At 41.1% G+C, this 22739-nt stretch overlaps 1 protein-coding gene across 3 annotated transcripts in view; it reads right to left on the bottom strand.

Moving 5' to 3' along the window:
* Positions 1–22053, bottom strand: part of KCNAB1 (potassium voltage-gated channel subfamily A regulatory beta subunit 1) — a 406409-nt gene extending 384356 nt beyond the window's left edge. For 2 of the 3 annotated variants that reach the window (XM_063094889.1, XM_063094906.1), the window contains exon 1: positions 21779–22053. In XM_063094889.1, coding sequence (XP_062950959.1) covers positions 21779–22053 — 275 coding nt within the window. Of the gene's footprint in view, positions 1–1598; positions 1841–21778 lie in introns of those variants that run through there. The other variant, XM_063094896.1, reaches the window with a different exon arrangement.
* Positions 22054–22739: the final 686 nt, after the last annotated feature.

The following is a 22739-nucleotide window of genomic DNA, read 5'->3' as shown; positions in this document are numbered from 1 at the left end:
CCCACCTTCAAGTAGGCATCTTTGCTTTCACCTGTTTGAAGAACGTGTTCCTCTGCTTTACAAAACACTATCCTAGAACATAACTTCATCTGAACGTTGGCACACAGCACAAGACGTGTAACTGATATTCTAACTAGGACTTTTGAGAGAGAGAGGAATGCCTCTGAAGGTTTATGCAAGACTTCATGGTAATACCACCCAGCCTGCGGCAAAGACATGGAGACAGATTTATTTCTTAAAAAATGAAACAGTTCATCTTCCCCATCACCTTTCTGTACTCACACACCACCATCATTACCACTGTTGAGGGTCACAACAGCACAGAGTAGACAGTGAGAGAACGGGACAGGCAGCGAGAGAGAAAGCTCCGTCTGTGGCAGACACAGGAAAGAGGGCGGGCGAGGAACGGCTGTACCTCCTCCTGCCTCCCAGCATGTGGAGCCATGACTTATCTCAGAAACGTGGGTAGATTCTTCACAGGCTCCACTTCCAGCACATGATGGGGTAGGCTGTTCTACGCTCCCATAAATCTAGAAGAGTTCCTTCCTTCTCTGCACAAGCCCTTTATTACACAAAGAGTCTGTGCAAAATACTTTGCTCTCCAGAGAGGAGCCAGATCAATTGCAAATTGCTTTATTAATAAAATTAGCTGATAAATTAGAGCAGTAGCTACAACACTGAAATAGACCTTTAGATTATGAAAAAATTAAAGTGCTGGAGACAGCTTGTGCATAAAAATAATCTTACCCTGTGAAGTACAAGTTTTGACTTGAGCTAGGACAACTATTCTTTACAAGTGCTAAGTTGTTTTTTCTGTTTTCAGTATCTTGTCCTCAGAACAGCTTTTACTCAGCTTCCAGGATGTATAAAACTCAAGTGTTGGTCCAGGAAGCACTTGTACAGGTGCTGCTGAGGGATTTAGCTAAGCACAGGCATGTCTTACAGAATGATTGAACAGTAATTGCTCTGAAAAAGAATACTTCCCATCTCAGAGCAATATATAAAGATTACATATATAGCTCTATACCTGGGGAAAAAAATTCTCCCTTTTGCTAATCTTTCACGGAATTAATAATGGTACTGAAAGCTTAGCACACAACCAGCCATTTATCTCAGGCTACATTGATAAAAAGTGCATCATTTCAGGAAGAACTTGAACTTCTTTATTAGCCATTAGCACAGACCACATGAGTCAGGCTTAGAAGAAAATAACAGTCTTGAAGCCCAGGCAGCATTTAAAAAATTCTCCTCTTAACATATTTATTCCCTTGAGAAGAATGAAGTTCCTTTTCTTCATTCTGACCTGCTAATTTACCTACCTACTCAGAGCCCAGTTTATTTCTAGTGAGCACATGGTTAGGACCTTCCCCAGGTGAGCCTGAGTGTCTTTTGTGTAACCCTTTCAGGAAAGACAAAGGTAATTTAGAGCTCAAAAAAGTAAGACAACTCAAGAAGAGAAGATGGCTTACTACATTTGCAAGTATTTTTCTTTTCCTTATAGCATTTTGTTTTGCTATTTCAATCCTTATTTCATAAATAACAATCATATTTGACTTCATCACAGCACCCTGGTTGGATAACATTGCAATCGACAGTACCTGTATGCCATTCCCGTCTCTGCCTTGGTGGTTTCCTGCAACGAAATTCCATGGACACGTAAAAACTTCTCCAGACATCTCCGTTCCGCTGCTCCACTGGGCCTAACTGGCCAGCAGGCTGCCTGAGGCTGGGCCTTAGTCACTGCTAGGTGCCGTCTACACTTCAGAGCTGATTCAGTGGATTTTGGCAGACCCAGCTTGGGGCTAGGGATGTCTGCACAGGCAGGTTTATACAGATGCATGTTGCAAAAGCCAAGAGAAGCAAAGCTAATTTCACAGCACTTAGCTTTAAGACTGACCGTGATTAACTTGGGTTATCTGGCTTCAGTGATTTTGTAAAAGAGATCAGCCTGATTCCTTTGATCTCCCTTATCGTTTTTATATGGGAGCAGGCTCCTAAGTCCCCAGCAGAGGACTTAGTTACATGTCTCTGCCGAGGCCCGGACAAAGAGGAGCCTGACAGAGGCCAATCACTTTTCTTGTGCCTTTAATGTTCTGAAAGCCAAACGTAAGCAACTATGTATTGGCCCTGGGGAGAAATATGGGCACTCTTTCCCATGTCTTTCTATTTGGGTAAAAGAAAATATTTTGGTGGGATATGAGCCAAATCGTCTGTTTTCATATGCACTATTAAGGCCTTGGGGATGAGTCATGAGTGAATAATGAGACCTCTCTAGATTATCAAATATTTCATAATCAAATAATTTTTTATATAGTGGTATGATTCATTTAGGTGAACAGTCCTTTAACCTTTTTCTTTTTCAGGTGTTGATGTCAAATGATAGAAAATATCGATAAGGAGGTTATAAAAAGCCCCCCCCCCCCCCCACACACACACGGCCAACTATTTTTGACCAAAGTGTGAGAGCAGTTCTGTGCAGGAGAGACAGCCCTTTCCAAAAACGATGCTGGGGCAATTGGAACATCCACAGCAAAACTAAATGAAACAAAAGAAAATGAAAATAAGTGAATCCTTGACTTACACCTTATATTTAAACAAAAATTAACTCAAAATGGATCATAGACTAAAATGTAAAACTATGAAACTTCCTGGTAAAAACAAGAAAAAGATCTTCAGGACCTAGAGCTAAGTGAAGAATTCTTGGTCTTGACACCAAAAACACAACCCATAAAGGAAAAATTAATAAATCGAACCTTATCAACATTAGAAACTTTTGCTCTATGAAGGACGCTGTGAAAAAAATGCAAAAACAAATTACGGCCTGGGAGAAAATATTTGCAAACCACATATCTGATAAAGGACTTATATCTAGAACATAGAAAAAAACTCTCAAAACTCAACCATAAATATCTTAACAATCCAATAGGAAAATAAGCAAAAGATATGGACAGACATTTTACTGAAGAGAACACACAGACAGCAAATAAGAACATGAAAAGATCATTAGATCATTTCCAAATGAAATCCACAATGAGATATCACCACACACCTATCAGAATAGCTAAAATAAAAATGGTGATAATGCCAGATGCTGGCAAAGATTCAGAAAAACTGTCTCACTCATAATTTGCTGATGGGAATGCAAAATGGTACAGCCACTGCAGAAAAAACAATGGCAGTTTCTTATAAAACTAAACATTCCAAACTTACCATATGACACAGCAATCACACTCCTGGGTATTTATCCCAGAAAAATGAAAACTTGTGTTCACACAAAACCTCCACAAAAACATTCACAGCAGCTTTGTTCGTTAATAGCCGAGCACTGAAACAGCGATGGTGGACGAATGATTAAACTGTGGTATATCCAACCACGGACACCACTCACCAGTAGAAGGGAATGAGCTATTATGCAGACTTGGATGGATCTTAAGGGCCTTATACTGTGAGATGAGAGAAAAGCCAATACCAAAAGGTTACATACTTTTTATTCCATTTATATAACATTCTTCAAATTGACAAGATCATAGAGAAGGATAACAGATGAATAGTTGCCATGGGTTAGGGAAGAGGGAAGGTAGGAAGGTGTCTGTGGCTATAAAGGGGTAGTTGAGGGATTCTTGTGATGAGTCTGTTACGTGTCTTGATTGTGGTGGGGGTTATGCCACTCGACACGTGATTAAATTGCATAGAACTAAATACAAAAAAACACACAAACACGAGTGCATGTAATAGTGGTGAAATCTAAACGAGATTGGTATCTTGTATCAACATCAATTTCCTGTTGTGCTATTGAACTACTGTTATGTGAGATGTCAGCATTTGGTGAAAATGGGTGAAGGGTATATGGGATCTGTATTAGTCCATTTTGTTACTTATAACAAAATATATGGGACTGGGTATTTTAGAAAGAAAATGAAATTTATTTGCTTACAGTTTCCGGGGCTGGGAAGTCCAAGGTCCATCTGGTGGTGGCAACGGTGACCCAGTGGTCTCACATTGCAAGGTGGTGGAAGCAGAGAGAGAGAGAAAGACAGACTCTCCTCCTCTTTTACAGCCCTCAGAACCACGCCTCTGACCACCAGTTTTAATCCATTCACCACACGGTCCTACAGTCCAATCACCTCTTCAAGGCCTCATCTTTCAATTACCATAATAGGATTTCCCACCCTCTTAACAGTCACAGTGGGGCTAAGTTTCTAATATATAAAACTTGGGGGACACAATTCAAAGTCCAGTGAGTTCTGGGGGGACATAATTCAATCCACTATGGGATCTCTCTATTGTAAACAACAATTATCTCAAAAAGCTTAAAAAAAAAAAAAAAAAAGAAAGAAAAGAAAAAAGCTAAGAGACTTTTCACATAAGGGTCTTTCCACCATGTGATTCCAGCTGTGACTCTGCTCCAACCGGGACTCCTGGACATGAACTATTCGTTCAGTTCAACAGGCTTCCTGCTCCCGCCCCTCACCCACCACCATGTCTTTGCTCACACAGCCTCACCCCCACCCCATGTACTCAAACACCCCCTTAAAGCTCACCTCCTCTAGGAATTCTTCTCCGATCACCCAGCCCCTAGATACAAACATTCCTTGAAATTCCTCTTGCAATTCAAATCTAAAGCACTCAGATGACACTTCTGAACTGTTTCACAAACACTTGCAAACCCCTTATAACTTCTGCTATACTTTTGTACATCCTGTACCATTACTCACTATTTGGAATTAAATTTTCGTTTTTACCTAAATGAACTTATTTCTTATTATTAACTAAATGCTTGTGTCCCCCCACTAAAATTCGTATGTTGAAATCCTAACCTCCAGTGTGATGGTCTGAGGACTTAGGGCCTTTGGCAGGTGATTAGGTCATGAAGTGGAGCCTTATAAGGTAATGCCCTTGTAAGACGAGGTGAGAGGTAGCTCAGTCTCTCTTCGAGAACACTTAAGAAGATAGCAGTCTGTAAACCAGGGAGAGAACCTTCACAAGGCCTGATCCAGCTGGCACCCTGATCTCAGACTTCCAGCCTCCAGAACTGTGAGAAATAAATGTCTGTTGTTTAAGCCACTCAGTCTGTGGTAATTTGTTATAACAGCCTGAACTAAGACATTTAGTAAGGAAACATATCACTACCAACATAAACAGAAAAACCGTATTACTTGTAATAAAATAGAGGGTAGCCTGTAAAAAAACACAATAAAAATGAAGAATGCTATTAAATTGCAACTGGACACTGTTGGTGCCCAACCGCCCAGAACCAGAGTCCTACCTCTTTTTGGTTTTTATTGAAGAGATTAAGGTGTTGGAGAGGTGTTTGAGATACGTTAGCACAAATCTGAGACTTCCTTTTTCTTTTTTCTTTAGATAATCGAAGAATTGAAAGGAAATTGAAGCAGAAACAGACCGTCTCTAAAACGTGCACCACAGTTATCTGATGCCCCATCTATGTACCAACTAAAATCACCTCCTTGCCCACCAGTGACGTTTGTACCTGCTCTGGGAAACACAGTCTTATAATATTCTGTCTCAGAATTATTAAACATCTCTTCCTGCCAATGCACATTTTAACTCCCCCTCTATACTGTAAAGTCTTTGATACAAGCTAGTAACCTCCATAATAACCAGCTTGATATTTTTTTATATTTCTTGATATTTCTTGGGAGTCTTAAAAACCACTTGGGCTAAACATTCTAGAGGTGAGTGTCCTTCCTGCGTAGATTGGTGAGCCTTGGATTCCATGAATTATTAGCTAGTTTTCTAAGATACCAAGCCCATGACATTGCTATTATTCTTGGAATAGACTAAACACATTTATAGCCTAGTTTTAAATTTTTCTTGGCTAAATAAGTGACTTTTTGAACATTGTATGCTGGATTTATGGGCGTGTCTTGGCCTGGAATTGAGAACTGAGGCTGGAGCTGGTGGGGCTGGGAGGACGGGACTGTTCCCACCGCTGGGGCGAGGAGCACTGGGGCTGCCCAAGTGAACGTGGACAAGGGACACCCGGCACAGTTCAGAGCACGTTGTCCTATTCCGATTACTTATGGGAACTTCAACTTCCTTCATCTTCACTTGTCTGCTCACACGTGCTTGGCAGGTGACATCATGAGACTGAGAACCACCCCAAAGGATCGCCTCTCTGGTCTCTGCTGTCTTCTCTTCACCTTTGCCAGAGCTACCTTGGGGTCTAGTTGTATGTAGTGAGACCTCAGCTAGAAATGCGTGTGTCACATCAACAAAGCACAATGAATGAAACTTGACCCTTGTCCTTGAGGAGCTCTCAGTAGAGGGGAGGGGAGAGACCGGTAAAGACTGCACAGCAGGGCAATGTGAGCTAAGATGCAGGCAGGCAGTGGGGGACATCCCGGCCCCAGTGTTGGAGGAGGAGCAGAGGATCAGGGAAGTTTCCCTGAGAATAATGTCCATGGTAAAAATGAGGGGTGGGAGGAGTAGAGGGAGCTCTTTCAGAAGTCTGCAATCAAGCAAGAAGCCTAATCCTGAACATCTCCCTGTTTATCACTCATTGGCACTTTCCTACACAATCCCTCTCACCTACTTGTAGTACAGATTTTCTCTGGGAATACAATAAAACTGTCCCAGTAGGCTAGGGGGGTGGGCAGCATGCTACGGTGCGTGAATGCAGCATGCGAATAAGCACCCCCACCACCCCCACGCCCCCAGAAGCCAGCCCAGCTCCTCTGCTCTGGCTCCCAAGGAAGATAGTATCTTCACTTCATCCTCATTTTATCTCTCTTCCTTACCCTACTGTTTCCATATTATACACTCTTGCAACTATAGCATAAAAAAAACCCACGCATGATGTGTCATATTTTTATGTTAAATACTTGCTTTAGGAAAAAGAAGGCATACTTATGGGTGGCTGGATCTACAAGTCTCTTCTTTGTCCTGTGAAGGGCTTGTGGACAAGACTGGCCCTTAGGATTTAACTATAATTCTACATTTATCCCACGATGACTCACATCTACAACGAGAAAGCATAATCAAGCAGAGCTCTGGCATGTGTAACAAAAACTCTCCTCACTTCTTTGGGCAGGACTCTCTTGATTTTTCTGCAAAAATTCCCAAAAGATGCTAAAATGTGGTCTGTAGTCTAAAGCTAAAGCTAAGGAAATGGCCAATGGGACCCAGATGTGCAAAAGTGCACCATGTGCCTCAGAAGGTGTCTGTTAGGAGCACAAAGTGCCTTGGAGGAGAGGTGGGTGAGGATGATGGAAAGGGCAGGAGATGAAGCCTCAGTACCATTATTTAGGCTTTGGGCTCCCTTTGTAAGTCATGCTGAGCCATGAGGAGTTTGGGATTAGGCTAGTCCTGGGGTCCCGTGCTGCTGACAGCACCAAATTCATGCTTCCAGGGTGCTGAGAACATGTCCCCTCTTTATCCCAGTCTGCATTGGCCTGGCTTAGAAGAACTGCCACAGAGAGGGAGGGGAGTATGGTAGGAAGAGCGTGGGCTGAGATGTCAGGAAGACTTGGGTTCGAGTCCTGCCCCTACAGCACATTAGTGGGTTGACCGTGGCAATTTCTGAGTCCCAGTTCCTTCCTCTGAAAAGGATAGTTCAGTATTACCTAATAGGGTTGTTTTGAAAATTAAAAGAAATATTGTATTTGATGTGGCATCATGAAGGGTAAATCTCAGCTACTAAAGCATTCCTAAAAATTTATACTTTCAGTTTTGTGATACAACGCACTGCTGAGAGGTCTCGATGGGATCATTCCACCCAAACCACTCTACCTCTCCCTCATCCTCGAGGCACTTAAGATGAATCAAAAAATCTAGGTTTGTCATCAAACTCTTGTTACAAATAAGGAAACAACCATCCAGGTAAATTGGCAACAGTAAGTAGACAATTATTATGAAAACTGGAATTAAATGCAAGATTCCAGGAATGTGGGCTCAGAGGTCAGGCAGACAGGGACTTCAGTTTTTGCCTGACGGCGTACTACTTGTGTGACTTGGGTGCTACCTGAGTTTCGAGTTTCTTCCTCAGAAAAAATTGGGAAAACAGCACTACTTCTCCAGAGTTAAATAAGCTAAACCAGTTTATATATTTTAAATCCCCGAATATACCACGCTGCCTCTTGAAATGTCATTTCACTGTATAATAATTACAAACGTTTAATTATTGACCAAAGTTCGAAGGCAATACTGTTGAAAAAGTGATCCACAGACAAGCCCTTCGTGTGTTTCTGTGATGGAAGACAAATGAATAGCTTCGCTTCACTTACTTCATTTGTGATAGAATGTTCTCTTTGGCTGGGACATTTGTAAAATCTAGAGTACAAGTGTTCCATCAACATTTTGAAAAATTGTGTCCTACGTGGTTTGCTTTTCTAAAATCTCTAAGGATAATCCCAAGATAAACATCAACTTAAAGCAATTTCAGTGTTTGGCATTTTCCCAAACAGATTCAAATGTTAGTTCAAATAGAGTAACAACTGAATTTTCTAGAGGTTACCTTTTTAGCAACCTTGCTAGATAGCATGCAAACAAGAATCAACAAATGGACAAATAGGATATTACAAAGCCCATGTTTCAAACCTCCTGGGAGAGCGCCTCGGTTCGTAAACCAGGTACACTTTCTCATCCCTAATTCAGTCAAGTCTGATGTTTCTATTTCCCATTCCTCAGCAGAGCAAAGATAGCAAATTAGGTGAAAACAGCTATTAGAGGAGGCATACTGACAGCAGCAAGAAAAGTTCACAGCAAGATAAGGATACAGAAAAGTAATGAAGGGGGACAGGGGAATCCAGAGCCAAAATTTAAAAATAAAATAGCAAAATGAGACCTCTACCTTTCCAGGCAGATATTTCTATAAGCTTTAATCATTCCTGAGGACATTTTAACATAGCACAATAGTTGACATTTATTAAGATGAACTAGAGTGGTCAAGTGGTTTCTGCAGGTTTAAAAAGTGAAAATAAAGCTTTGACACTTAGAAAGTTTCAGGTATTGGGAAAAATCACTTGGGTGAAAATTTTCATTCTCTGACAATGTCAGATGAATGAGGCCCCATCGTGAGTATTTTCTGCATTTATAAATATTATCAAGCCCATCCTCATGTGCTTTTCTGCCATGAGTAGCCACTTGGAAGTTTAGCCAGTTCTTAGCCTAAGAAAAGGTCCACTTTGTTCTTGAGCTGCAGACCACGCGTTCCTCTCCTCCTCGCTGGTTTCCTGCTCCCTCCTCGCTGGTTCGCATGCCCACAAACTCCTGCTCATCCTTGTAATGGTGTATCGTGTGTGTATTTCTTCCTGACGTTTCTCTTCCCTGTCTCCGATCTCCTGATAGAACTAATTGTCCCTTTATCTGTATTTCCATAGCACTTCGTTCATACTTCTAATATCACACCAATAAAACTTTATTGTAGTCTTGTCTTTCCTAAAAAGACTTCAAGATTATTCAGAGCAAGAAGCTCGATATGCATCCCCCATCCCCAGAACTGAAACACAATAGATGTTGAAACCTCTTGAATAGATTCTGTTTAATTTTCTAGTTTGACTATTAGAAATTATTTCAACATTACATATATAGTAATTAAAGAGTGTCCTTGAAGGTAAGTACATTTTTTTCCTTTTTTTTTTTTTTTTTTTTTTAACTAATTCTGAACGTTGACTTCTTTGGAAATTCATTTAACTGAAAATACTTTAAAAACACATTTAAACTTAATATTTCCTTGCCATTTCTTTTGGATAAGTGACCATCTGGAACATAAAATATTACAAATAGGTTTAAGCTTTTAATATTTTGTTCAAGAAGCAACTGGTGTTTGAACAGTCACATCATTCAAATTACTAAGTGTGGAGACAGGAAGAGCTGATCTTTCCAATGCATCCCACTTGTGGAATTGTTTATGTTGAATATTACCTCCTTAGTCCCAGAGCTAACTAAATAATTCAACAGTCCTTTGGACAGCTTGTTTCATACTTAATGTTCATTGCTGTAACCAAATTAAATATAAAGATTAAAATACAAGATGCACTTGGGACTTTGATTTTTTTAAATGAAATATTTCAAGTGGGAGATATTTGTAATGAAACAAAAAAGGTCTCTTGAATACAAACCAATTTTCTTAACCAATTATTCTCCAAATTCCTCACCATTTCACACAAAAATGTGCACATATCTTGAATGTGATTCACAGATGGAATGCCAGACCATCAATAAAGATATGCAGTTTTATTTAATATTACATTGAAACCACACTGTTTTCTGTTTCTGGGAACAAAGTGACTGGCTTGTCTGTCTTTAGCAATTCTGTAGGTGCATTATAGAAAAACATGTGTAATGATTTTGTTGTTGAATGAACATACTTTTATGGAAGCACCTCTTAAAAACATACACCTTCCCGGTTCTGAAACAGCAGACTGGATTAGTGAGCTCTCCTGGCCCTCAGCAGATGCTTTCTGACCTTAGTTTCTGTGGGCCTGATCCTGCATTGTGAGATATCAGCTGTGTCTGTGGCACCAGTCAGTGGCTGTTCCCATGGAAAGTGACGGCCCACTGCACGGTGGCAATTCCACCTCACAACCAGCTGGAGGAGGATCAAAACAGTAGCTGCAGGAGGCCCATCCAGCCATGAGCAATTCTTAGGGTAATGAGAAAAACTTCAGAGGTTTAAAATGAGAGGTGGGTGCTCATGGATTGGCATGAGGAAGGCTGTTTATTTCATCAGTGTTCACGTCCCTGGCAGGCTGATATCAGATCACCATCTACAGGTTTCTGAAGTGTCATCAGCCTTCTCAGTGAAACAGGAAAGATGAGATCCAGGTAGAGAAGCCAAAAGACATTGGCCCACCATATGGCCAGAAACAGACCAGAGAAGCGGGTCAGGCTTTGAATGAGGAGAATAATGTCAAAAGTAAAGGAATGCCTTGGTCCCTGCATGTTGTAAGAAATAGCCAAACTCTATCTCGCATCTCCTTTGCTCTGCTCTGGCCACTGTTCTGTGGCAGAGACTGGCCAGCTGCTCGCCACGCCCATTTCTCTTTCTCCCTAGGCACACAGCTGGACTACAATTCCCAGCCTCTCTTGCAGTTTACTGTGCTCATGTGCCTGGGTTCCAGCCCATGTTACCTCTGCCCACAAATGCCACCTACAGTTCTGGCTCATAAAATGGACCCTCCACGTGATCCTCCATACTCTCTGCTGTCTGCTGGATCAGTGTCAGTGCTCAGCTACAAATTAGAAATCGAAAGGTGGAGATGACAGAGCTTTCATCAGCCTGGGTCCCACCCGATTGGAACTTCCTACGCCTGGTTGAACTTACATGAGTAAGAAAAAGACTTTCTTATGTCGAGTCACTGAGGTTTCAGGATTTAGTAACTAAGGTTATCTTTAATAAAATTCATAGACTTTATTTTGTAAGGGGCATTTACCTACAGCCTAAGCATCATAAGCATTTGGGAACCAGAGCCAGATGTCTGGCTGGGAATCCACTTTAATTTCCCGGTGACTGAAGAATTATTTGGTAATTTCTGTTTGAAATTTGGTTACAATGTGTGTACCAATTCACACAAAACTCCCGATTTCTCTTGCCTTGGAATGGAGATTTTTCACTAAAACTGGAAGGCTGACAGCTGCTGACATTTCACAGGCCTAGGGAGGCTGCAGGTGAAAAGTAGCATTGTTTCACCTGTCATCTTCAGAGCAACGTGAGCGAGTGCTCCTCAGAACTATGTTGTTTCCTTCTTCCACAGGGCAAAAGCACACAGTACAACAGTAAAAATCTCTGGCAGGACATTAGCACATACCATTTAGTGACAACCAAAGGCTAAAATTGGAAAGGCCAGGCAGCTGCTGAAGTCTAACCTTGGTGTCCTCTCAGAGCTTGGGTGAGAAGGAAACAATCAAAGACTTTGACTCAAACCCACGTTCTGAAATTGAGTTAAATTCATCTAATGGAGGATGGCACTGAGTACCTCCTGGGCATCCGTGCTTATACAGCTCTTTTGGTGGAATAACTTCTGTGGGGCAGGTTTAGACAGTCAGTGCTGTGCCCCACAGATATGTACAATAATTTTTTTTCAATGAATAAAAAAAGGAAATAACTTTTGTGGGAGAGAAGCTTGAAGAAATATTAAAATTCATAGCACACTCCATGGCACAACCATTTGCTGTCCATCCGAGCAATTCCTTCCCTTCTGAGCTGCTTCCCAACATCCCTCAGCCCTTTGCTAGACACGTGCCAGGCAGGAACGAGGACCTCAGTGGGGAGGGGAAGGGGTGACTCCCACGTCCCACATTACAGAACCTTACAGTGTGGTGGAAAGTGAATGTGAAAAGTTAAATTACTGAAGCGACATCTTAATAGTGACCTATAATCAACCCACACTAGGAACAGAGGCATCTGTGGGGTTGAGGTGGCATCTGCAGTCTGACCCTCCAGGTTCAAGCACGGACTGTGTCACTTGCTGGCTGACGTTGGGCAGGATCTTTTCCAAGGCTCAGTTTCCTCTTGTAAAGTGGAGATGATAAAAACAGGCAGCTCATGTGCAGAGATCACTGGGAAAGATTCAATGGAATAATCTAAGGAATGTGCTGGGTGTATAATAAGTATTCAATAACCAGTTGCTGATATTAGGAAAAGAAGGTAGATGTCACAGTTTTAGGTCAACTCATTAAGAAACCCTGTCCATCTATGTTCTAGACTAAATTAGATTAGAAGGTAATAAAAATAATACAACAGCAAACACAGAGTGGTTTATAGCATACGCAGTATTTTTCCACTTACTTTGGATCTAATCCTTAAAACCCTAGAAGACGGATAATGCAGATGTTTTTATTTCCACCATATAGGTGACAAAATAAGGCTTAAAGAAGGGATGTGATTTGCTGAAATTCACACAACTAGCCAGCAACCGAGCCAGGGTTTAAGCCTAGGCCTTTCTGTTCCAGAGACAAGTGACCAATCCACTGCCCATGGAGAGAGGACGTGTCAGACAGACGTGTGATCCGTGTTCATCAGAAAGGATTTTAAATCAGGGCATAAATGAAAATTGTGGAAGAACCAGGTTCTGAGTGAAGCAAAGAAGGAAGCAGCATGTCAGAACCATTTGCTTAGGCTTGGGGACCTCTCCCAGGCACAAGAGCTCACAGAAGGAACCCAGCGAAAGAAAGAGTGTGAAGGCAACACAGCAGGAGCTGACAGCACTTTGAAGGGGAGTGGTGCCACCGCAGGCCCCTTCCCGTGGCTCAGCACTGCTATCGCTTTTACAGATGTTATCTCACTAAATCCTTCCAAGGCTGTGGACATGCAACATGGTTATTTCCATTTTAAAGGTGAGGAGACTGAGGCCCACATAGACAGGAAGTAGTTGAGTCCAGGATTCAGACATAGACGGGACTGACATCAAAGCTTATATCAAACTGTCCCCAGTTTATATCTCCCAGAGGCTTACAGGGAAAGCAAGATGTGCAACGCCTCTAATTGCTGATGCCAGAACTGGACCGCAGTCTGAAGGGCAAATGTGAAAAATTAATAAACTAAACTGTGTAAGACACAACTAAGTTGTATAACTAAAGCTACATCTTAAAATCACAGTATGATGTCACCTACCACAAAGAAGCAGAATATTCGGTCATTGAGACAGACCTAGAAAGGCTGACCTTGGGCTGGGAGAGAGTAATAATGGCTCAGAGAGATAACCTGGAATACACTTGAGCATGTTCAGCAGAGAGGCAGCTCAGGGAATATTTCATGCCCTTGATGGAAAAAGAACATTTTCCAGCCAAAGAGAACATTCTATCACAAAGAAAGTGAATAGGCAGAACTATACACTTTTTCACTGGAATATGGGTTAAAACAAGTCTGCATGGTTGCTTATGGATTAAAGAGAATGAATATAAAAAGCCCTGGCAGAGGGCGTGATGCTCTACAGGTGCTTGATAAATGTGAAGGGGATAAAATAAATAGTCCTTTGGTTACCAACTTCAGGATTTTGTCAGATCTGAGTTCTGCTCCTACTCATATTTAGTGACTATTTTCCTCTAAATTAATTCACTTATTTTAAGACTTAACCTTGTCTTCTGCCATAATATCCATGAATTTATAGGTTTGAGGTACAAGTTATATGTTTCTTCCTAATATTCATGAAAATAAATATAAACTTGTTGAGAAATTTAATGTCCATATGCCCCCAAAATCATCTCCAGTACGACTAGGGTGCCATAGTTTGGGAAACACTGAAGGCATGTAACAGGCTCTGGGCTAGGACCAGGAGACTGGCGTCTGGACCCGGATGACCACACGGTCTACCCCTAGGAGAGCAGGAGACAGGAGTACGTGCTTTATGCTGTGTGAAGGCAAATGAGATACTGCACGTGAGAACATTCCATAATCAGGAGTGTTACAAACCGTAGCTGTTTGTGTGACTCTGTCTCTTTCTATTAAAAAAAAGTTTTAAAAAAATTAAACATACCTGTCTGTAGTCAACCAATTACTAAAATAACATACTTTAAAAATCAAAGAGAATGTTTCTGCTGCTCCAATAACTTCAAAACAAAGCATCACCTCTTTTTTGGGTTTTTTTTTTGGGGGGGGGGTTTCTGGCAGAAGTAATACAATTATACGGTCTCTGTAAAGGTCAGTGAGCAGGACACCAACTTCTATGCTTTTGCTCTGGCTTATATTATTGTACCATGTAGGCTCAGAGCTGGAAAGAGCCCAAGGGATCATTTTGTCTTTCTCCTCACTTTACACAAGAGGCACTGATTTCTGGAGAAATTTAAAACCTTACTTATGGTCACACACAAAACTGGGATTTGAACCATGGCTCCAGACCCCTCAATCAATGCTCATGACACAACACAAACCTGTTCCCTGGAAAACAGAGACTTCAGGGCAAGAAGAATTGAAGCTCCTGTGCTTTATATAATCCACTAACATCCAGTTAGGAAAGAACTCTATGGGCAAGACCGAGACATAGATACTGCCTTCGAGGTGTCTACAGTCCTTCAGAGAGAACCACGCACACGCACACGCACACACATACATACACACACACATCCAACTAACAGAAATATAACTGAGAAACTGCCGCAGACCTCAGTTTTTCCAAGATAACCGAAAAGCAATCACAGTGTTCTGATGAAACAAGACACTATGTATTTGGCTACTTCTGTGGGGAGGAGGTGCCTGTCCAGATATCTATTGCCAGCTCACTGCCCCCGGGTGCACAGGTCAATGACAGCCTTGTGTTTCTTGAATTAAAAGGCATCCTCACCACCTTTAGAGACCATGGCAAAGCCACCCCTCCCCAGAGGTTGCTACTGGGATGCTGGAACTTTCTCAGCTACCTAAAAATTCCTGTCCTGTTAAGATTCACTCTCTCACTCGTAGCCTAATTGTTTGATGGTCTAAGATTTGCTCGAACATACAAAACAATAGAACAATGCACTAGGAAGCAATCTTTCTAGCATATGACTAACATCATAGTAAACTACATAAAATGTCCTGATGTTTCAACATCTTTAAAATGATACTTCTTTGTGACTTCTCATATAAACATGACAAGAATTACGGCCTTAAGGAAAAATTTGTCTGCTCTGAGAAATATGTATCATCTTTTAGAAAAGGAAAAGCTTTCTCTTTAAGAAGAAAATAATCCAATCAATAGACTTTTCTAAGAAAAAAATATTAGTTTAAATAATTCAAAGTTATTCCATTGTGGCTCATTTCCATCCTCCATACTCTGTCCCTGACATCGTCTTCCTGAGGTTGTCTACTATATTCTAGCTTGGCAAGAAAGAGGAAAAGAGAGAGGGGGACCAAAATTGATTAATCTACACCAGATGTTTTACACCATTTCATAACAGTATTATGAGCTAGGTATTCTCACACCCATTTACAGAATCAGAGTGAGTACACTCCAGAAAGGGGGGGTATCCCTAAGTTTGGCATATTCAGTAGTAGTCTCATGAAAGTAAACAAGGGCATAGAGCACTTGTCAGGAACTACGCTAAGGTCCTTTATAGTAACACACCTACTATGTGCCAAGCCCTGTTCTATGTGCTTTTCTTAAGTCATGTGATCCGCATAACAACACTACGGCACTGGTGCTATTTTTACTCACCTTTCATAGCTGAAGAAACTAAGTCACACAGCTAGAAAGCAGCAGAGTCAGAACTTGAACCCAGCACCCTGGCTCCAGGATCTATGGCCTTAACTACAAAGCCAGCTGCCTCTCTCAGGCCGGGTCTTGCCCAGAGCCTCCTGGCTGGTGGGCGGCGCTGCTGGCACGCAGCCTGCAGACCACAGGACTCCAGAGGCTCATTCTTCATCCCAGGCCCCACCAGCACTTCCCTTTGCCAAAGCTGACACCTGCCTTTGATGTCCAAGAGGCTCCATGTCTCTAGAGACTTTTAAGGGATTTCACTTTATTATTTGCATTACGTGCATTGTCTCCCATGGACTCCTCCCCTTTGCCTACAAATCAACTTTTTCCTGCAAATTTCCCCTAGAATCTACTCTTATCCTCTCTCCTCGCCTTTATTGCCTTTTCTTGAGAGTGGCCTGTATGCACTGCCTCTCTTCCATGCCTGGTCTCTGCCCAACTCCCCAGTCCCTGAAATAGTCTCCTCCCCCGTTTTCCCAGCTCCAGCCGGCAAGGACCTTTCCAGGTTGCGTGCAGGAGCCTCATGAATAGACACGGCTCTCCATCTCCATTTCACACTTGCATATGTCCGTGCCTTTGCCCACTCTTCCCTCCACATGGATTGCCCTCCCCAGGCCCTCTCTCCTCCTGACGAAGTCCTGCACATCTTCGAAGTCCAGGTCCAATCACTCTAGCTGGGAGCACTCACTCCTTTCTCTGAATTTTATGATCCTCTTTTCTACATCACTTCTTATTTAAGTACATGTCTTATCTTCCATAGGCTGTGTGAGACTAGATTCTTTTCTAAGTCGTATTTGTGTCACCTGCAGAGACTTGTGCAAACAAGATGCTCAAATCAAGGGCTGTTGAATGTTCATTCACAGATATCAGGCTTGATACTCAACAACAGTATCTTCTTGCATAAACTCCTAACTGCATAAACTCAGATCGTCTTGCATAAACTCAGCCAGAGTCTTCTAAGCTCTTGGACCATGGGCTGCAGTGCTGGCAGGAACTGAGTCCATCAAAACTCATGCTGGAGAATTGCATGTCCTCACATAGAACCACATCTGGCCTTCTAGAAGCAGGCAGAAGTAAACACTTTCTAGGAAATCAAGCAGTTTTGATAAAGGAATAGTAGAAAAGTGGCTCAGTATAACCACTGTCTTAGATAATAAGAAACATTCATTAAGATGGTAGAAATCACTATCAGAACGCTATAGCTAAATTTTCACTTACATGTTTATTTGTCCTACTAAATGTCCACAGAAGTTTCAATGTAATAGGTTCAGTCAGCTATGGTTTAGAATGTTAATACTAATGGTATTTAAAAGCTGTTTGTATTCTATCCCCAGGTCGCTTTTCCCCAAGGAGGATGGCAATTGTGTGTGTCCCTGAAAAGCCTTTGGTAAGAACTTGCAATGGGTCATGCATGGTAATTGAGCACAACAGGATGCTCGGCTCTCAGGAGCTGGGTGAAATACACATTTTGCCAGATATTTTTGGATTCACCCATCCTTCATTATCTTCATAAGACAAGTACTCCCTGCTATACGGGACACATCTCAATCCTTATTTTAGAGAGTATGAAAACAAATCACTTGTACTTTGTTAGGGTCGGCAAGACAGAGAAAAGGGAGAGACAGAGAGAGAGAGACCCAAGCCAGGCGCTATTTCAGCCAAGAAGCTTTATTCCACCAGTGTGGAGGGGAGACCAAGTTAGATCAGCTCCCCCGAACAAAGGAAAGCAGGAGGTTTATGAGTCTTTGAGGGTTCTGGCAGGCTGGGCAAGGTGACACAGCCCTTGTGGTCTGCTAACACCTGGTCGGTTAGGGCACAGGCTTCTGATTAGTGTCATCGCTATATCAGTGCAAAGCACTCCAGCCCGAAGCCTGCTACCACAGCCCACAAGATGTTCCTTTGATGATGACGGTCATGTTTACCCCTTCCCAGGAGAGGAATTTTGCTGACCAGTTCCTGGAGCAGAAAAGGGAAAGGGGAGCGGGAGGAGAGTGGAAAGTTGCTTAAACTGGCTGTGCTGATGTTAATCTAGCCGTAAGGCCTAATATACATTATCTCATTTAATTTTTACAACAGTTCTTTACAGGGGTATTACTCCCTTTCTGCAGTTGAAAAAATTGAGACTCAGAGAAGTTATTTAACTTACCCAACTATAAAACTCAATTGTAAAGATTTCATATGAACACTATATAATATAGAGAAAGCAATGAGGTAGGCACTCTCTTGTCACTGGGAAGGTACGTTGAGAAAAATGTTTGCAGAAAGCAATTGGACAATATACATTAAGAATAAATAGATATGCATATGTGTGCATATGTGTGTATATATGTGTATTCATATATATGTGTATGTATGTATACATAATACATTCAGCCATTAACTTCACTCTAAAATTAGAGCCTAAGAAAAATAATCAGATATATGTTCTTTAAAAATATGATGCAAAGATATTTATTGTAATATTACTTGTAATAATGATAAAAGTAACAAAGAAGAAAGGCTAAACAATATAGTCATAATATATAGACCTTACACATTTTTAAATGGTTTATAAAATAATAAAATAGAATGGTAAAATATTAAGCAAAAAACAGAATATAAAGAACAATTTCATTTCAAAAGGCTAGAGAAAGCACATCAAAATGTTAACAACGGTTGCCTTTCTTTATATTTTTCTGTTTTCAAAATTTTTTACAAAGTTCAGGTGATACTTTTGTAATCAGAAAAAAATGTTATTTAAAAACAGTACATACATTTTTACAAAATCATGTTCACAGTTACACAGGAACTGAGAGGAAAAACCAATCCTTTGCCTCCCACTCTGGGACTCTGGCCCCTACCACACCCTCCCTCGGTGTGTAGGGGAATGAGATTTCACATAAAATACAATAGCATCACAAGATCATCAGACAACTCTGAAATGAACAATAAATCAGTATGAAGCCAATTATATTAGATTGTTTCATTGCAGGGTCCTATGTAGATACAGCCGAGAAAAGGGGTTAGAACTACTTACCATAAGACTAGCATGAATTCTCTGACCTGCTTCTTGCAATTTTATTTTTTAAGTATACCAGGACTGCTGAACATCCCTGATGCTTTCTTCTAATCATTTAGTAATACCCTTTGTTTCAAATAAAGGTTATCATAGAACCTGGGCATAAACAATCCTCAAATTCCTCATAAACTAGAATTAGTCTGCTGTAAAATATTTTAATTCCATCTTCCCAGAAAGGAAATTGGAATTAGAGTCCTCTAACAATTCCGTACTGATGACTATTAACTAAAGACCCACAGAACTTTTGCCAATAGCAAACGTGTAATGTCTTCAAAGACTCTTCAATGCCTTTCACATTCTGTCCTGTAAGTAATATTTCGCAGCTGAGTACATTTGTTAATATTATGCAAGTTAGTCATATTTATCTTCCACATACAGGTCTCTGATGGAGATACCACTCTTGGGCCGTACTGTTGGAAGAAAGGACAATTGAAAGTTCAGAAAAACTTTCTGTAACTTCTTCCCAGCCAGCATCTACAAATGAAAGAAAAACTTGGGTGGCTTGGGGAATCGGACATTCTCTTGCTTACAATAAAATTTGAAGAGATTGCACCATCAGTAGTTGCCACTGTTCACTAAACTCAAGGACTCCACAGGTGTAGGTAGTTCCCACACTGAGGTGTAAAGAGGAAAGGAGCTGGTGATGAGAATTGCCTTCATTTTCTGAGCTATGCAAACAGAGCTCTGCAGTAAATTTATCTAAGTGATAAATGGACTTGATTTCAATAACACATGCTGGTTTCTTCCTGGAAACAATCATGTTGTGGAATTAAAGGAGGATGGGATATTTTTAATCTTTGATGATGTAAAGTAGACATGACCTTCACGCTTTTTCAACACACTCATTAAATAAGGGACACACAAGGCAGATGACCATGGAGGACGTTAATTCTGGATCATGTCTAACCCAATCTTTTCTGATTACAGGACGAGTTGTTATTGTTTAAGTAAAGCAAAAAAGAGCAGAGATGTGTTTTTCCCCAACAGTTTCACACTAAACCTGGTTACCTTAACGAATATTCCACTTTGACTTGATAAATGTTGTTCCAACGTCAGATAATACAGCAAGAATTTTGTGGTTCTGTATTAGATTCCTTAAAGGGAAGTTACTGGTCCAAAGTCAAGAAATACCTTACAGAAGCAAACCATTATCAAGACTTTCTCTCGCCACTAACTCTTTTTCCAGACATCCTTAATATTAGTTTTAAGATGTATAGACATGAGAGATATGTAATGATTCGAGACATAAGATGTGTAATAAGATGCATTTCCAACACTAACATGCCCATTCACGCTTTTTAAAAAGAGACTATTGTCCTCAGATCCTCCTCTCGTGTGTCTCATATGTGGGCATAACAGCTAATGTACGAGCATCAAACAAATCACTCTGGCCGTGAAGAGTAAACATATTTCACTGAACATTTTCAGAAGTTTTTATTTTATTCTGCTTTTTAAATGTTAATTTTTGGATAGTGGCTTAGATTTGGAAATATCTATTCTATTACCGCCTTGAAAAGGGGGAAATGGAAGTAAGTTGAGGCATCTTGAAGTGTGCAGTCCAACAAGTTTTTAGTCTACGGGCACCAGTTAATCCAATTGCTAAATAAGTTTTTCTGTAGTGTCTTTTTGGAGTTAGAAATATAAAACCAAGAGCAGCTCAGAGCACACTGGATGCTTTGGATAAATAGACTTGCAGAATATCTATGTTACCACACAGTCCCTACAAAGAAGTTATCTGTACTTTGACCATTTCATTGGAGCTATTTGTTTTTTTATCTCTAATGGATTTTTATTACCATTTAATGAAAAAAGCTATTCTAGGCTTTGTGCTCATGATAATTTTCCTTGCAAAATTATCTTTAATTCCTAAGATATTTTTTGTACAAATTACAGGAAATGCTCATCCTTAAATTTCAGGACTCCAGACAATTTATTCAGTATATCTCACCTTACAACACTGAAATATGTGTGATTATTCTTTCTTTGCACTATTTGAAGCTGAGGCTGAGAAAAGAACAGAAAGAGAATCTATAGGGATTTGTCTTACATTTCCTTCTTTCTTTAAAAATGCCTTTTTCTCCTGATGCTATTTATCTTGGACAAGGGGCTGAGGCCCCTACAGTGGTGGTGAATGTGCTCTATCTACTCTGTACCCCGGATGCCAGCATGATCACCATTCAACAAGTGCACACTACTTAACTATACACTTTTCAAACAGACAAAACACATGGTCTTCCCTCACCCATAAGTTCTCAAGGAAAAGGAAATGCAGAAAGATTGCAAAGTCTTATCTGTTGTTTTGGAAGGGAGCGTTTCCTTAAAATCTCTGAACTGTTTCTCTGATTTTTACTTGAGTAAAAATTCTAAATACTCTGTCTTCTCAGCTCTTGAGCATCTACGGCCTCCTCACAAGGGGTGTTTTACCATTTGCACCAAGTTTCTGCTCTCTGAGGTTAGCACATGCTGGAGTGCCAATCATCTGTAAGGCATTTAGAGCCACTAAGATCTCCAGCAGCCCGGGAACAGAAATCAAAGCACCCACTCTCCAGAGCCCCTTCACACAGTGTCTCGGCTGAGCAGAGTGGCTTACCTGTGTGGCATGCCGGTGGTGGTGGCTGTGGCGTGCTCGCTGGACAGGTCGCAGAGCTGTAGGTACCAGCTCATCTCCACCTCACGAAGAGCAGCCAGGTGCTGCGCCCGCAGCTGGCTTTTCCCCGAGGGGCTGAGGCAACTGTCTTTCTCATTTTCTGAGGCTTTCTTAGGAGATTTGTCTTTCCCCAATGTGGAAAACCCAGACTGTTTCCTTAACTTGGATTTCCCATCTGAGATCTGACTTCCTGCTGCCCCTGTCCGAGCTGCCAGCATCGTGGAGGATCGTGTCTGCCTTTCAAAGAAGACTCTAAGTCACTGTCATCAAAGTAATTTGAATTGATTTTTCTGCTTCTGCCTCCCTCCTCTTCCCTGCCCACACCTTCCTCCACCCCCTCACCTGCCACAGGCTGTAATTGAGCTGGGTCTGTGGCTCTGGATGAAAGGGTATCTTTAACCCTCCCCGAAGAAGAGGTCAGGCGTCCACTACCTGTGGTAACTTGGAACATGGAAATTTTACAGACAACTCCCAACAACTTTGCAATGCTGAAGTTTTGCAGTGCTATTTCTTCTGCAAAGTTAGGACTTCTGCTTCATTTAATAGTGTTTACTCTTAACCTTACATCATTAGGGTTTGCTAAATTGTATTTGATCATCATATTAGAGTTATAAAAAATGACATCTGGAGACTCATTAGCCATTCTTAGTTAAAGTCTCTTGTGAATTTTAAAAGTTTTAATGTGAATTTCCTCAAATAAGTATAACAATGCAAGAGGAGGGTTATTCCTTTTGTGTAAGCCTTAAAATCAGATCTTAAATTTATTTTACATGCCTTTGGGAAAGGAAGGCTTTATAAATGTCAGTGAACCATGTAACATGTCAACCATTCTTTCATTCCTAATGTGAAAATGGCAAGCCCACCATAGCTGATTCCGTAATTAATCCTCCTGACACTTCTGATG

The sequence above is a fragment of the Cynocephalus volans genome, chromosome 1 (genome assembly GCF_027409185.1).
Source record: "Cynocephalus volans isolate mCynVol1 chromosome 1, mCynVol1.pri, whole genome shotgun sequence".
Classification (NCBI taxonomy): domain Eukaryota; kingdom Metazoa; phylum Chordata; class Mammalia; order Dermoptera; family Cynocephalidae; genus Cynocephalus; species Cynocephalus volans.
The sequence above is the reverse complement of the archived record's forward strand: the minus strand, read 5'-3'. Positions and strand labels throughout refer to the sequence as shown.